General features: G+C 45.1%; 1 protein-coding gene across 1 annotated transcript in view; it reads right to left on the reverse strand.

Annotated features, from left to right (window-relative positions):
* Positions 1 to 13954, reverse strand: part of LOC116861547 (myomegalin-like) — a 48198-nt gene that overhangs the window by 19553 nt on the left and 14691 nt on the right. The window contains 7 exon segments of the mRNA XM_032848188.1: positions 1906 to 2091; positions 4803 to 5026; positions 6095 to 6146; positions 7120 to 7355; positions 8019 to 8104; positions 10452 to 10567; positions 10570 to 10675. Coding sequence (XP_032704079.1) covers positions 1906 to 2091; positions 4803 to 5026; positions 6095 to 6146; positions 7120 to 7355; positions 8019 to 8104; positions 10452 to 10567; positions 10570 to 10675 — 1006 coding nt within the window.

Genomic DNA, 13954 nt, shown 5'->3' on the forward strand with positions numbered 1-13954 from the left:
GTTTCCCTTACCATCAATCTCTGGCTCATCTGAGCCTTTATTTTATTTTATTTATTTATTTATTTATTTATTTATTTGATTTATTTATTGAAGGCACAGAATGCGGGTTTTTTTTAAATCATTTTTTAAATTTATTTTCAGCATAACAGTATTCATTGTTTTTGTACCACACCCAGTGCTCCATGTAATCCGTATCCTCTCTAATACCCACCACCTGGTTCCCCCAACCTCCCACCCCCCCACCTCTTCAAACCCTTCAGATTGTTTTTCAGAGTCCCTAGTCTCTCATTGTTCACCTCCCCTTCCAATTTCCCCCAAATGCCTTCTCCTAACTCCCCATGTCCTCCATGCTATTTGTTATGCTCCACAAATAAGTGAAACCATATGATAATTGACTCTCTCTGCTTGACTTATTTCACTCAGCATCATCTCTTCCAGTCCCATCCATGTTGATACAAAAGTTGGGTATTCATCCTTTCTGATGGAGGCATAATACTCCATAGAGTATATGGACCACATCTTCCTTATCCATTCATCCGTTAAAGGGCATCTTGGTTCTTTCCACAGTTTGGCAACTGTGGCCATTGCTGCTATAAACATTGGGGGCACAGATGGCCCTTCTTTTCACTACATCTGTATCTTTGGGGTAAATGCCCAGTAGTGCAATTGCAGGGTCATAGGGAAGCTCTATTTTTAATTTCTTGAGGAATCTCCACACTGTTCTCCAAAGAGGCTGCACCAACTTGCATTCCCACCAACAATGTAAGAGGGTTCCCCTCTCTCCACATCCCCTCCAACACATGTTGTTTCCTGTCTTGCTAATTTTGGCCATTCTAACTGGTGTAAGGTGATATCTCAATGTGGTTTTAATTTGAATCTCCCTGACGGCTAGTGATGATGAACATTTTTTCATGTGTCTGATAGCCATTTGTATGTCTTTATTGGAGAAGTGTCTGTTCATATCTTCTGCCCATTTTTTTTTATATGATTGTCTGTTTTGTGTGTGTTGAGTTTGAGGAGTTCTTTGTAGATCCTGGATATCAACCTTTTGTCTGTACTGTCATTTGCAAATAAGGTAACATCAAACTGATTTCTAGTTGTTGTTTTTTTAAGCATTACTAGAGAGCAAATTCCTCATTTGAGTTTTTCCTTTTTTTCCTAAGCTATAAATGACCCCACCAACAATTTTGACAATGAGTCATCCAGCCCAGACATATATCAAAGCCTTTCCAAAAAGATGACCATACAGAGCCTGTAATGGTTACAATCAATACGATCAATGATCTCTGGGAGTCAGAGGACAGAATTTACAATCAGGTTTCACAGCCTGTGCTTCCGGTCTGAGCCACCAACCTGTCACCTGTCCCGGGGTAGAAATGAATCTTGTGCCCTAGGAAGGGGGGCTTTGTCACCTCTTCTGAATCCCTCTATTGCTACTACCCTTCATACCCTCAACCTAATGATGTCAGGAGCCGAACTTGATGAAGAGCGTGTTTCACAGCAGAAGACTATCATAGGCATGGAAAGAACCCCTGGAAATGACCACTTTGTCTCGCCTATATAGGCAAGGCACAAAAGCTCTCACCCGTGTCCTGCCTGCAGACATGTCTCCGGCGTGTCAGGCTTTCAGCAGACTTGCTGGTACCCCACACTGGCAGCAGTGGGACAGGAGCAGGTGTAGGGCCTGATGAAATGATGAGTCACACACACACCAGAAAGACAACAGTAAAGGTATTCCCCCCCCCCCCAAAAAAAAGGCAAGCAGGGCCACCTGTCAGTCCCCTGCTGGTGACGTGCATACCCTAGGTCATTTTTCAAAACTCCGCTGCCACGCCAAAGCCATGCAGGGCCACATGGGGCAGAGCAGCCTGGCCCAAGCACATGAAGGCCACAGGAAGTGCTCACTTTCTCCCAGTTGTTTCTGCAGCATCTGTACCTCCTGCTGAGCCTCTGCCAAGGAGACCACGGGGGTCTCACAGCAGCCAAGGAGGGGAGGGCCAGTGGGGCTGAAAGGCAGGAAGCTGGGTGCTGCTGAGGGCAGTGGTGCCTGGGGAAGGCTAATCAGCATGGGTATGGAGGGAAAGTGAAAGCCTAGAAACACAGAGTTGGGAAGAAAGGAGACACATCATTAGAACGAAAGGAATGGGGAAAAGATGGAGAAAATGAAACTATTTCTTGTCCTGATGTCTCCTTGGGGGCAGCTATCATTCAGCATAATGATGGCCAACAAGGCGAAGGGCCAGGGTTGCCACCCAAGAGCCAGGCTTAGCGGACCCCTCTGCCTTCTCCCTTGCTGGGGACTTCCGGCATACATATTCTATGCTCATCTTGGAAACAACTGGCTAGAGCAGGCAAGGTGGCATAGCTATATCCCAGGCAGCTATGAGAGCCTCTCCCAGCTGTCCCAGGCACAGAGGGGTCAGAACATCCGCACATTAATGCTCCCAATCACCCCTGGGTGTGAGTCGGTCCTTGTCCCTGTGACAAAACTCTCTACACCTGGAACTCCTCTGAGAGTATGAAGGCTCACCCTGAGGAGGGCAGAAGCGGGCTAGGACTGTGGGGAAATGTGCATTCCTCATGCGTGTCATTTGAGTCTCATGGAGACAAACCTGAGAATCTCAAATCAATGCTTTCATTCACCAAAAGAAAAATCAAGGTCTTGGTAAAGTGACTCAGACACTATAGCTTGCATGCCGGTCTGGGCATTCAAATCACTTAGGAAAAATTCTTAATGCGTGCTGTTGCTTCAGGCTCTGCTCTACTAAGTCATTAACTTTGGAAGGAGGGCTTGGAAACTTGCATTTAAAGTAGATCTGCACAGATGACCATGATGTAGCCCATCTATGGACAAGTCTTTAGGGACCCTGGGACATTCTGATGTCTGAATCTGTCTCCTCTTCCCTAAAAACAGTTATATGGCAGGAAGCCTGTGGAGGGAGCAGAAACCAAGACTGATCTGTGGAGAATGCCTCCATGGAAAACAATGAGTACATTCTAATCACATCCCTCACCCCGGGATGCTGATATACTGTCGGAGAAACACTGCAAAGACACCCACATTGCCCAGTGACACAGGCATCCTTCAGGTAGGCATTCTGATTTTAAAACCCCTGGCCTTCTGCTCCTTTTTGACCCCAGAGCATTTGCATAGATGTCTAAAGCACTAGGCAAACAGGTTTTCCCCATGACTTCCTGGGCCAGCTGCTGCTTACTCTGGCCCAAAAACTTCAAGCCCCAGCTCAGAAAGGGTCAGAAACATCCCCTTCTTAAGATTTTGGATGATGGGCTCTCAGGAGAAATGGGAGCCACAGAAGGACAGCATGTGCCTTCTGTGGGCACCTTATGACAAACCACACCGAGGGCAGCCAGCCAGTTGTGGCAAGAGGTAGGAGGCAGGGACAAGGCTTGCCTTCTTCTTGCCATCATTGGTGTGGGGCTTTAACTGAACAGCACACTCCTGGCAATTAGGTTGGGGCAGGTAAATGAAATGTACCCCTCCCACTTACTGCAGGACAGGCACTATGTACATATCGAGGGCTGCCCAGCTGTTCGTAAATCCATGAATGAATGACCATGTAATGTGAACAGAATCTTGTAGGATCCAGAAGCATCCCGAGTTGTTGCAGAGGCTTGCCCTGAAGATAAACGGGTAATGCTTCCAGGCTAGCCATGAATTGACTTTCTTTTTGTTCTGTGGTGACTATAACCATGGGAGAGACTTCTTTTGCCTCTTTGCTCCCCAGAGTGAAATGAAAGAAAGAAATGAAAATGTTTACTTTAAAAGGATTCGCTGACTACTGGTCAAAATTGGTATTCTGATCAAAGTCTACTGCAGATCTCTGATTTGCCTAAAATATTTAGAACCAAGAAAATGCAGACACACTTGGTGGACTAGGAAGGCCTCTTGATTTCATCTAGGTCTGATGCCTAGAAGCCTCTGACAGTGGAAACATTTGTCCCTGAATAAAAGTCAAATAGGCTGCTGAGGGAGAGGAGACAGCCCTCCCGCTGTGTTGGCTGTTGCATACCTGGATGGGCCTGGCTGCCCTTCTGGGGGGAGGGGGCAGTTCTAGGGAGCTGGCAAGCTGATGGGGTTGCTGCTCGGTTCAGCCTTAACCCCCCGAGGTGCACTGGTTGCTGATGGCTTAGAAGACAGTACAGTGGAATGACTCAAATGATGGATGGAATCTACAAAACCCATGAATGAAAGAAAATGTTCGGTGGTCGACAAAGAACTGGAATCTGGCCTTCTATTGAGCCAGGGGTACCAGGGCAGGACCTGGCTTTCTGGGAAAGCACCAAGCACAAACACTGTGAGCCGTGTTCATTTCCTTGCTTGCAGATAGCTTCTTGAGGGAGGCAAACCACCTTAGAGGTGAGAGTGGGGCCCAGACCCAGAAACCATGAAAATGGCATTTCCAAAAGTACCAGGTGGGAATGACAGCATCCGTGACTGCTGACAGATACCCTGGGGACACTAGATCAGGACATGCAATGAGCAAGACCTCTGCAGGAGGGAGATGATGTCCCATTTGAAGAAGGAAGTCAGACAGATGGTCTGTGCTCATGAGACAATGGGGAAGAGCCTGCCTGGATGTTCTCTCTTCCCACTGCGCTTCCCCTTGGGTCTACCAGCTTGCAAATGCAGTGGAGACCCAGCAACACCCTGCGGAGTCAGGAGCAGAGCAAAGATCCTGAGGCACTGGGGCCTGTACTTGGTGCTTGGTCCCAGGGACACGTTCAGCCTGACACACAGCAGAGAGGATCTATAATACCTGGCTAGAGAAACAGGAGGTTACCTGAGTGACCACGCAGAGCCTTCTTCTCTTCGTAGTGCGTGTACTCGCTGGCTACATCCATGTCAGAACAGGCTTCCAGCTCATCAGACAGGAAGGAGGAGCTGCTGGGAGAGCCCTGGGAGTCCGACAAGGCATGGCTGCTGGAGGGTGTGAGGGACCGGGTATCCAGCTTGGCCTGCAGGACCTCGATCACCTTCTCCTTCTCCTGCAGTTCTCTGCTGAGCCTAGTGGGGTGGAAGGAGACAATAGGTAAAGCTAAGGGCACCGGCCCAACTTGTCCTGACCAAGGCACACGGGAAAAAACACCTAAGTCAAGGGAACCTTTCCTCTGAAGAACCATCAAAATAACCTATCACTGATGAGGGGCGGAGAGTAGGTGAGGTGCAGTGGGAGAAAGAGGGGCAATCACCACCCAGGGCACTGGTCACGGGAGATGCTGGGAACTAGCAGAGACTCAGCCAGCCCTGTAAGGCACAGCTGCTCCAAGTGCAGCCCCAAGAACTGCTGGTTACCAGTCTCCAAGAAGGTAAGTACAATAACTGAAGGTAAGCAGTGACAAACACACAGCAGTCTGGCATCGCCTTTGACAACCGAGAGCAGGATGTATGGGATCATGTGGATGATTGAGGTACAGCGTAGGTATGTGTCTGGCATGGATTCGCAATGAAAACAAAACCAAAACCCTTTGCTCTGCACCACAGGGACTCGGAGCAGCACCATGTGGTCTAAAGCAGGCTTCTGACAGAGAGAGGCTTGGACTAGAGGCTACATCTATGGATTTTGAGCCCATATTTTACTGTACATGGTAAGATTCTCTGCAGTGACTCATTGAAAACTGGTTCCCGAGAGACTGTAGCCTCCCAGGCATCTGCGATACTGAGGCCTTTCCCTTCTAAGGAACTACATTATGGTTCTTCAATTCTTTTTTCCCTCCGGGGGAACTGGACTATTACTAAATGAGCTGCCAACTTAGCTTAGGGTAAGTCAACTTAGCAGCACAGCCTCATCTTTAAACACCTGGGAAGAAAGCAGAGGAGAGCCTTGGGGGTGCCAAGACCCCTGGAACCTGGTTAGTTTCCTGTTGGGTCAGACTGAGTCTAGGTTACCCAACCTGGAGAATAATTACATGATAGAAATCAACAGAATTATAGCAAAAGAGAGTCTAAAGTGTCTCATGAATAAATGAACATGTTATAATCAGCATTTCCCTGCCCCAATTTGTAAAGTTACAGTCACCCTGGACCCCTTGGGTCTTGTTCCTGATTCCTTTACCAGATCCTATTTCAAGTTACCTGAGGGCCAGTGGTTCAAGTCCAACTTGATCTTTCTCACTTTTATGATCCTCTGAAAGCCAAACTCAGAAAGACATGGTAAGAAATTAAACAGATCACACTTCCTACATTATAAATGCAAGAGCATCTGTGGGTACAGAATGGTGATTCCTCTGTGTATGTCCAAGACATGTAGGAGACCTGTGGGCTCTCTTGAACTCACCAGGCAGACCTCGCTGGCGATCAGCCTCAGGACTTCCTCTACTCTAAATCAATGCAAAGAAGTTTGAAGCGCACTTGCTCAGCTTCTCTCTGGAATATTCCACCTTCTAAGCCTGCCACAGACTCACTCCCAGATGCATGCTCTTTGTCCCATCACAGCATTCATGGAGAGCACACTCTTGCTCTGAGAGATGACAAACTGTCCTGTCCCACCTCTGCACCTGCCACCAGTGTGTGGGATGGTTAGCTCCCAAGACTGATCCTGCTATCTCTTGGTACTCTCAGGAAATGTTTTCTAAGTAAAGAACTCCAATAATAGTCCGTATTCCTAGCTCTTGCACTATGACATTCAGTGCCCAAGCCACGTCCAAAGGGCAGGGTGCTTTAACTATATTGGAATTATATTCACAAATGACACCGTGTGATAAACAAAGAGACACTGAAAGGCTAAACCATTGCCCAAAGCAAATTAATGGCAGCATCCAGGCTACCACTTGGGTCTTGCAATTCTCAGGTCAGGCTCTTTTCACTATGATGACATCCTCCGATCTCTTCTCCTTTTCTCCCCCTTAGCACTGGATGGACACAGCCTGCTTCCATAAAGGTCACTTGCCATGAGTGCTCCAGTTTCTGCCATTGCAATCTCCAAATCCTGTGTTTCTCCTCAGTGTTCCTCACCAACTAGTTCTGATCCTGTAATGGCCCCAGGAAATGAAGTGGAAGCAGGACCTGGGTTAAAAGACTGTGGTGGAGGTGTGGTGACCACCTGGGCCTGGGGCTATGGGAGTGACCGAGTGTGTGCCAAAGCCCTGTGGCCAACTTACTGGTGCTGAGTTTGCTGGTAAGCCTCTCTGTCAACTGGCTTCCCTGGGCAAGTTGCTCTCGGAAGCTCTGCCCCAGGTAGTTGTCTATGTTATTGCTCCTAAGAAGGTCCTCAAAAGATTTTACTGTATCTTTTGCATGCTGGGTGAGAAGGTAACAGATGCCTCTCCCTTTTTGTATCTTCTGGCGTAGGTACGACAGCTCTCGGGCCTGATCCTGAATCAGGGAATCATATTTCCTAATATAGGGGAGAAGAGGAAAAAGTAAGAATGAAAATGAGTGAATGTGAAATTATGGGCCTTCAGTAGAGATTTCCATGAGAACATTTCAAAGGAGCTCCCCAGGCAAAATTCTGGCACAGAAACCAAAGTATTTAAGAGTAAATCCTGCTCTGGTACATGATGTCAGTTTAGCAATTTAGTGATTCTTACAATGTTTTGTGCAAGTTAGCCCTATGTCCAGGAAAATACTACGTCCTGTGGAGGTAAATATGGTGCCCAATTTTACATTCTTCATGGGACTAGTAGAGTGTAGATTCACAGCTGATACTCAAGAAACACTAAATGTATTTTTTGAGTAGATATTCAATAGACACGATAAATAAAAATAAGTTCAGTGACTAGAATCACTTAATCCTGGGACACCTGGCTGGCTGGCTCAGTAAGAAGAGCTCACGACTCTTGATGACGGAGTAGGGAGTTCAAGCCCCACATTGGGTGGAGACATTATGTAAAATAAATAAATACATAAACTTGGGGGGGAAAAAGGAATCACTTAATCCTAAGTCTAGATAAGATCTTTTATTTCTATCCTATTCTATTCTATTTGGAAGATCATCTCTATTATGGCAGACTGTCTTGCCAAGATGGCCATTACATTCCTGTTCCACATGCTGTTTTGCCAATGTGCCTTTGCTCCTTCTCTCACTGGCAGGTAGAGGCTGTTCTCCACCTCCTTAAATCTGGGCGAGCTCTGTGAGCACTGTGACTGAGGTAATAAGGGAAGTGACACTGTGCTAAGTCAAGGAGTAGCTCTGAACTGTTTGGCAACTTCTCCTTCCACTCTTTTGGAAGCCAGCTGCCAAACAGAAGTGGAACTACTCTGAGACCACTTGAGCAGAGAGCCTGATTTGGGGCTTGATCCCAGGACTCTGGGATCATGACCTGAACTGAAGGCAGAGGCTTTAACCCACTGAGCCACCCAGGTGCCCCACTCAGTATCCTTTTATATAAAATAAGGATAACTCATACCTAGTAGAGCTACTGGATGCTTAAATGGAATTGCATATATGGTCTAGTCAGTTCAGCGTCTATAACAGATGAGTCATTTTATTCTGCTCTACCAGCTGCAGACCCGAAAAGTACTAACATCAGAACTCTATGAGGTACTTGTAAAACAGAACAAAACAAAACCCCCCACAAATTTAGAGCTAAGGCCTATGGATCTACATTTTACTTAAGTCCTGCAGGTGATCCATAAGCACGCTGTATTGAGAACTGCTGACTAGAAGAGGCACAAGAAACTAGTAATTCATATCTAAAGAATTAGCAGTTGGTTCTCCCCCTAGATTGAGTTTCTTAGAATCCTGAACTGGCTGGCTCAGTCAGAAGAGCATGTGACTCTTGAACTCGAGGTTGTGAGTTCAAGCCCCATGGTGAGCAGAGAGATTACTTAAACAACAATGACTTAGGCTTTCACTTAAGTAGAATTTCATTTCAGTAGAAGAAATATCATGGGGGCACCTGGGTGACTCAATCTGTCAAGCATCTGACTCTTGATTTCAGCTCAGGTCATGATCTCAGAGGTGAGACTGAGCTCCACATCAGGTTCTGCACCAGGCATGGAGGCTGTTGGAAGATTCTCTCCTCTCCTTCCAACCCTCCCCCTCCTTGTGCATACGCTCTCACATGTACTCTCTTTTTCTCTGTAAAAAAAGAAAAGAAAGAAATAAAAAGGAAGAAAGGGGTGCTTGGGTGTCTTCAGTCCTTTAAGTGTCTGCCTTCAGCTCAGGTCATGATCCCAGGGTCCTCGGATCGAGCCCTACATTGGGCTCCCTGCTCAACAGAGAGCCTGCTTCTCCCTCCCCCTCTGCCTGCTGCTCTATGTACTTGTGCTCTCTCTAAATTTCTATCAAATAAATAAAAATCTTTAAAAAAAGGAAGAGATGTCATTATTCAATGTAAAAGAACCAGCATGAATGATGATCACAAGAATATTTCCAAGAATGTTCTAAAAAGTATACAGCATAGAAGAAAAGACTTAGATATTAAAAATTCGGAGGCAGGCATCTAGCCACGGACTAATATGCAACTTTGAGCAAGCTGCTAGAACTTTTTAGACTGGAGTTTCCTTGACTATGAAATAAGGATTAGGCTAGAATCCAAGGTCCTCTTCAGCATTAATATTATTCTATGACTTGGGGACTTGTAAGTGGCACATAATAGGCAGGGAAACTATAGAACATGAATTAGAAATTGTACAATTGCACTGCTGTGCTCTAAACAACAGGCCCCATGATGATTATGACCCTCAGGGATGAACAAATGAATGGATTAGTCCTACATTATCAGTCTGTTCCCTAAGCATTTTTTGAAAAATGTCATGAAAAACAGAGTGGTCAGGGGCACCTAGGTGGCTCAGTCAGCTAAGTGTCTGCTGTAGGCTAAGGTCATGATCCCAGGATGCTGGGATCAAGCCCCGTGTCAGGCTCCCTGCTCAGCAGGGAATCCGCTTCTCCCTCTCCTCCCAACCTGTGCTCTATCTCTGTCTCTCTCTCAAATAAATAAAGAAAATATTTTTAAAAAAACACACGGTGGTCAATCTAACCAATGAATCAGCTATATACCACTTATGTAAAGTTAACAAACAGCAGATATTGTTACATGTACTGTTCCATGATTTAGGGATTCATGCTGCTAAGAGAGAGCTGAGTGGAAGCAAAGAGGCCCCTGTATACATCATCTTCCCTCAGGGACTCTTCTGGTTCCACACGCAGCAGTAGGGTAGTCATGGGTAGTCATGTAGGGTAGTCATGGGTAGTAGGACATTCTTCAAAATGTTCCAGTCATACACTGGCAGATTTTCACTTGTGACTCTATGGCTAATAATGGGCATTATTACATGGAATTAAGGCCAGATTTAAATAATTTGAATCATCACCATTATCCAATATTATTGAGTTTTCTTTAAGAATTTGAACCATTAATGCACAGAGCTTGGGATGTGGACCAGGAAGCCCTGGAGCAGCACAAATGCCTTCGTTGCAGTGAGGTGAACTCCCTTGCCTCTGGTGACATCCGGATTAGCAGACTCTCCTCCTCTGGGCAGTGTTCTACCTGATGTGGGCCACAGAGGAGAATCCTGCTTCCTCAATTTGAGCCTTTAGCTCTTTCAGTTCCCCCTCAGCTCTCCTCTTCTCCTCTAAGTGTTGGTGGATCTCGGATCGCAGTCCTCCTGAAGACCTCTGTTATTGTTCCCTCCTGCTGAGGAAGGAGGGGGAAGACATACATTCTGGGTCTGCACAGCTGCTAGGCTTTTCTCCAAGGCCACCTTGATGAGCTGAAAGAAAATCATAATTTATAAAGAAGTTAGGTCATGAGAGAGGATTCAAGAGGAACATCAGATTGCAAAGGCAGCCATTAATGGGAACAAAAAAAAACAGCCCTAAAATGAGCTCATCCTAAGGACTTCCTCAGCCATAAGGGCCCTGGAGACTGGTCTGGATGGGGAGGACACGAGAGAGCCAGTGTTTGGAACTGCTGCCATAGGCAGAAGAGCCGCATCCAGATGTGGGTCAGAAAAAAAACACAAGCCCATCATAAATAAAAACCCAAATGCAAACAATTGAGGTTTACACAGGACCAGAGAGTGTGGATGCTGTGATTCTTTTCTCCCTGGGGAACCGGGAGAAGCATCCTGAGATGCTTCTTACAAGACAGGAAACTTCCTTGATGCCACAACATCCAAGTCCTTGACTATAAAGATCTTGGCTTGAGACACTAGCTCTCAGAGCCTAAGGCCAAGCCTGCACCTCATGCCTAAAAAGGAAGACTGAGACAGGAGGCACTCAGCCACAGGTAAAACAACAGTTTAATTTCACTGGCAGCAGGAGAATCACACCCCATAACTTTGGAGAAGTTAAAGTGAGGCCACCTGCCCACTTGTTGCTTATCACTCTTGTGCTGATGCTGACAGGCAAACTCTCTCTACAAATCTAAGCACCTGAGGAGAAAACAAGGTGGAAACAACTTCCCAACACCTTTCTATGCTCCGTGGATACTCCTGAAGTTACTCTTCAGTGCATCAACTCAAGCAGATCATGTAGCTTTTCCTCAAAGAATTTTTTTAAAGACTTTCTTATTGTTCATCTTGGGTTCCTTTCCAATTTCCCCCACACACTTAAAAGTATAGAAACCAAAACCTGAGTATGAAAACCCACTCCATGTATGACTAGGGTTTCTTGTCCATCCATCCAATATTAATCTTAATACATCCCATAGCTATGTTGCTTCTTTCTCCTCTCGGTGACTACACTTTGGGGTTCTACTTAGTTTCGGGTCTATGTTGACCTCCCAATTTCCCACCTCGCTACCACAGCTATTGCAGGCTTGTGGTATTTCTTCTATCTGTATTAACAGTGTGACTTGTACTTGTCACTGGTAAATTCATTCTGGCTATCCAGAATCATTTCTCAATGATCAAAGTCTTCAAAATATTTTATGGGCATCTCCATAAATCAAGTAGTAGCCACTCAACTGGGCATGATTTGTAGAATTAATTACATGCTTTATACCTTCATTCGGGTTACAAATATATAGAACAGAACAGGGCCCAGAGCCACTTAAATGGATCAATGACTGACAGAGCTGCTTGGCCTGACACAAAGCCACAGACTTCTGCTTATAATGGAGCTTGGTAAGATCTAGGCTGCATGGGTGGAGTCGATTCACAGCATGAATTTGCCAGTAACACAGCCATTGAGGTTGCAAAGAAAGAGAATGAAGAAAGATGCATAGACACAGCTGCTCATTTCCCAGGCCTTTCTCGGGTTCTGAGCCTGACTTTTGCCTCTCTTGTTCTCCTACCAGGCTCAGTTAGGTTGGCCTATCTCCACATGGGCCACCAAGTAATTGGGACAAAATAAAGAAAGGGGGACTGGATAAAACCACTTCTGAAAATTTAGGACTTCAACCCATCATTTAAACTATGAGATGTTACCTTTCTATATAAACCCTTTCCAACGAACTTAACTAAAATAAACATTGGCAGGGCACCTGGGTGGTTCAGTCGGTTAGGCATCCACCTTCAGCCTCAGGTCTTGATCTCAGGGTCCTGGGACTGAGTCCCACATTGGGTTTCCTGCTCAGTGGGGAGTCTGCTTTCCCCTCTGCCCCTGTCCTTGCTTGTGCTCTCTCTCTCTCTCAAATAAATAAAACCTTTAAAAAAATAAACATACATTACCATCAGCTTTGAATATGGGCACTTTATTCTTTGCTAAAAACTAAGTGTTCTTTCTCTTTAAAAATAACATCTCACTTTCTGGCTCCTGGGTGGCTCAGTTGGTCAAGTGTTTGCCTTCGGCTCAGGTCATGATCCCAGGGTCCTGGGATCGAGCTCCATGTTGGGCTCCCTGATCAGCAGGGAGTCTGCTTGTCGCTCTCCCCCTACCCCCTGCTCATGCTCTCTCTCTCAAATAAATAAATCTAAAAAAAAAAAATCTCATTTTAATGATATATTTTTTTTAAGTGGGCTCCATACCCAGCGATGAGCACAACATGGGGCCTGAACTCATGACCTATAGATCAAGACCTCAGCTAACATCAAGACCTGGATGCCCAAGTAACTGACTGAGCCACCCAGGTTCTCCATCTATACCTATCTATTTTTATACTGCCTTCTGAATGTATGGTATCTTTCACTGATTTAAATATACATAGTGTCTTTAAAAATTAAAAAAAAATAAAGAACGATGGAATGTCTACACCAGAAAGGACCTGAAGGTATACCTGGTCTAATTTCCCACTTTAAAATTAGAAAATAGAGCTATGATTTGTTTCCCAGCTAATTTGGGTTCTGAGTCAGCGGAAGCTTACTTTAGGCTAACATCTTTAAAACTGAAATGTAAATGCATGAAAAATGACTCAGAATTTAGCTTTTTAATCAGTTTTTCTTGCTCATCTATGGAAAGTTGACATTTCTATATTTTTTCCCAAATAAAATCCCAGGGCTTTCAGTATGTGTGGTGTTAGTATAAATCCTTTAGGTCTATTGTTAATTATATCTCATACAGTTTCCGCCCAACTGGCCAGTTCCTAGTTCATTTGTTCTATTGCTTCCATGGTAAAATTAAACCTCTTTTGTGTGTGCTGGGTTTCCTTTTACCCTACAGAAATTCATATGCAAGTCTGATCTCCTGTTTGAATCACGTTGTTTTGTTTTTACCCTATGACATATATTTCACAATGTAAATCAGTTCTCACACATGTGAAAGGTATTGATAAATTTTTTTCAAGTTCTTCACATGAAGTCTCCTGACTTTTTTCTCCATCATTGCATTTGACACTTGATAACTTTTTTCTGTTGCACACATTCAAATGCAGAAAGGCAATGGTTGATTCATTTCACAGGCATTTCCTAGTTATTTATTAGAGACCTTACATTTGCTTGAGAATGAGATTTTGTGGGAGATACCTGGGGAAAAATTACCAACATAGCCAGACCTGAGACTTCCAGATGTGAATGAGTCTAAAAATAAGGATGAAGCAACTTGCTTTGGCCAAAAGATAGCTCTTACCTTGGAAGGAACACAATGTGGGATGCGTTTGTTAGGGGACGTCT

This window comes from Lontra canadensis, unplaced genomic scaffold, assembly GCF_010015895.1.
Source record: "Lontra canadensis isolate GAN:19392208 unplaced genomic scaffold, GSC_riverotter_1.0 scaffold200, whole genome shotgun sequence".
In the NCBI taxonomy this organism is placed as follows: Eukaryota; Metazoa; Chordata; class Mammalia; order Carnivora; family Mustelidae; genus Lontra; species Lontra canadensis.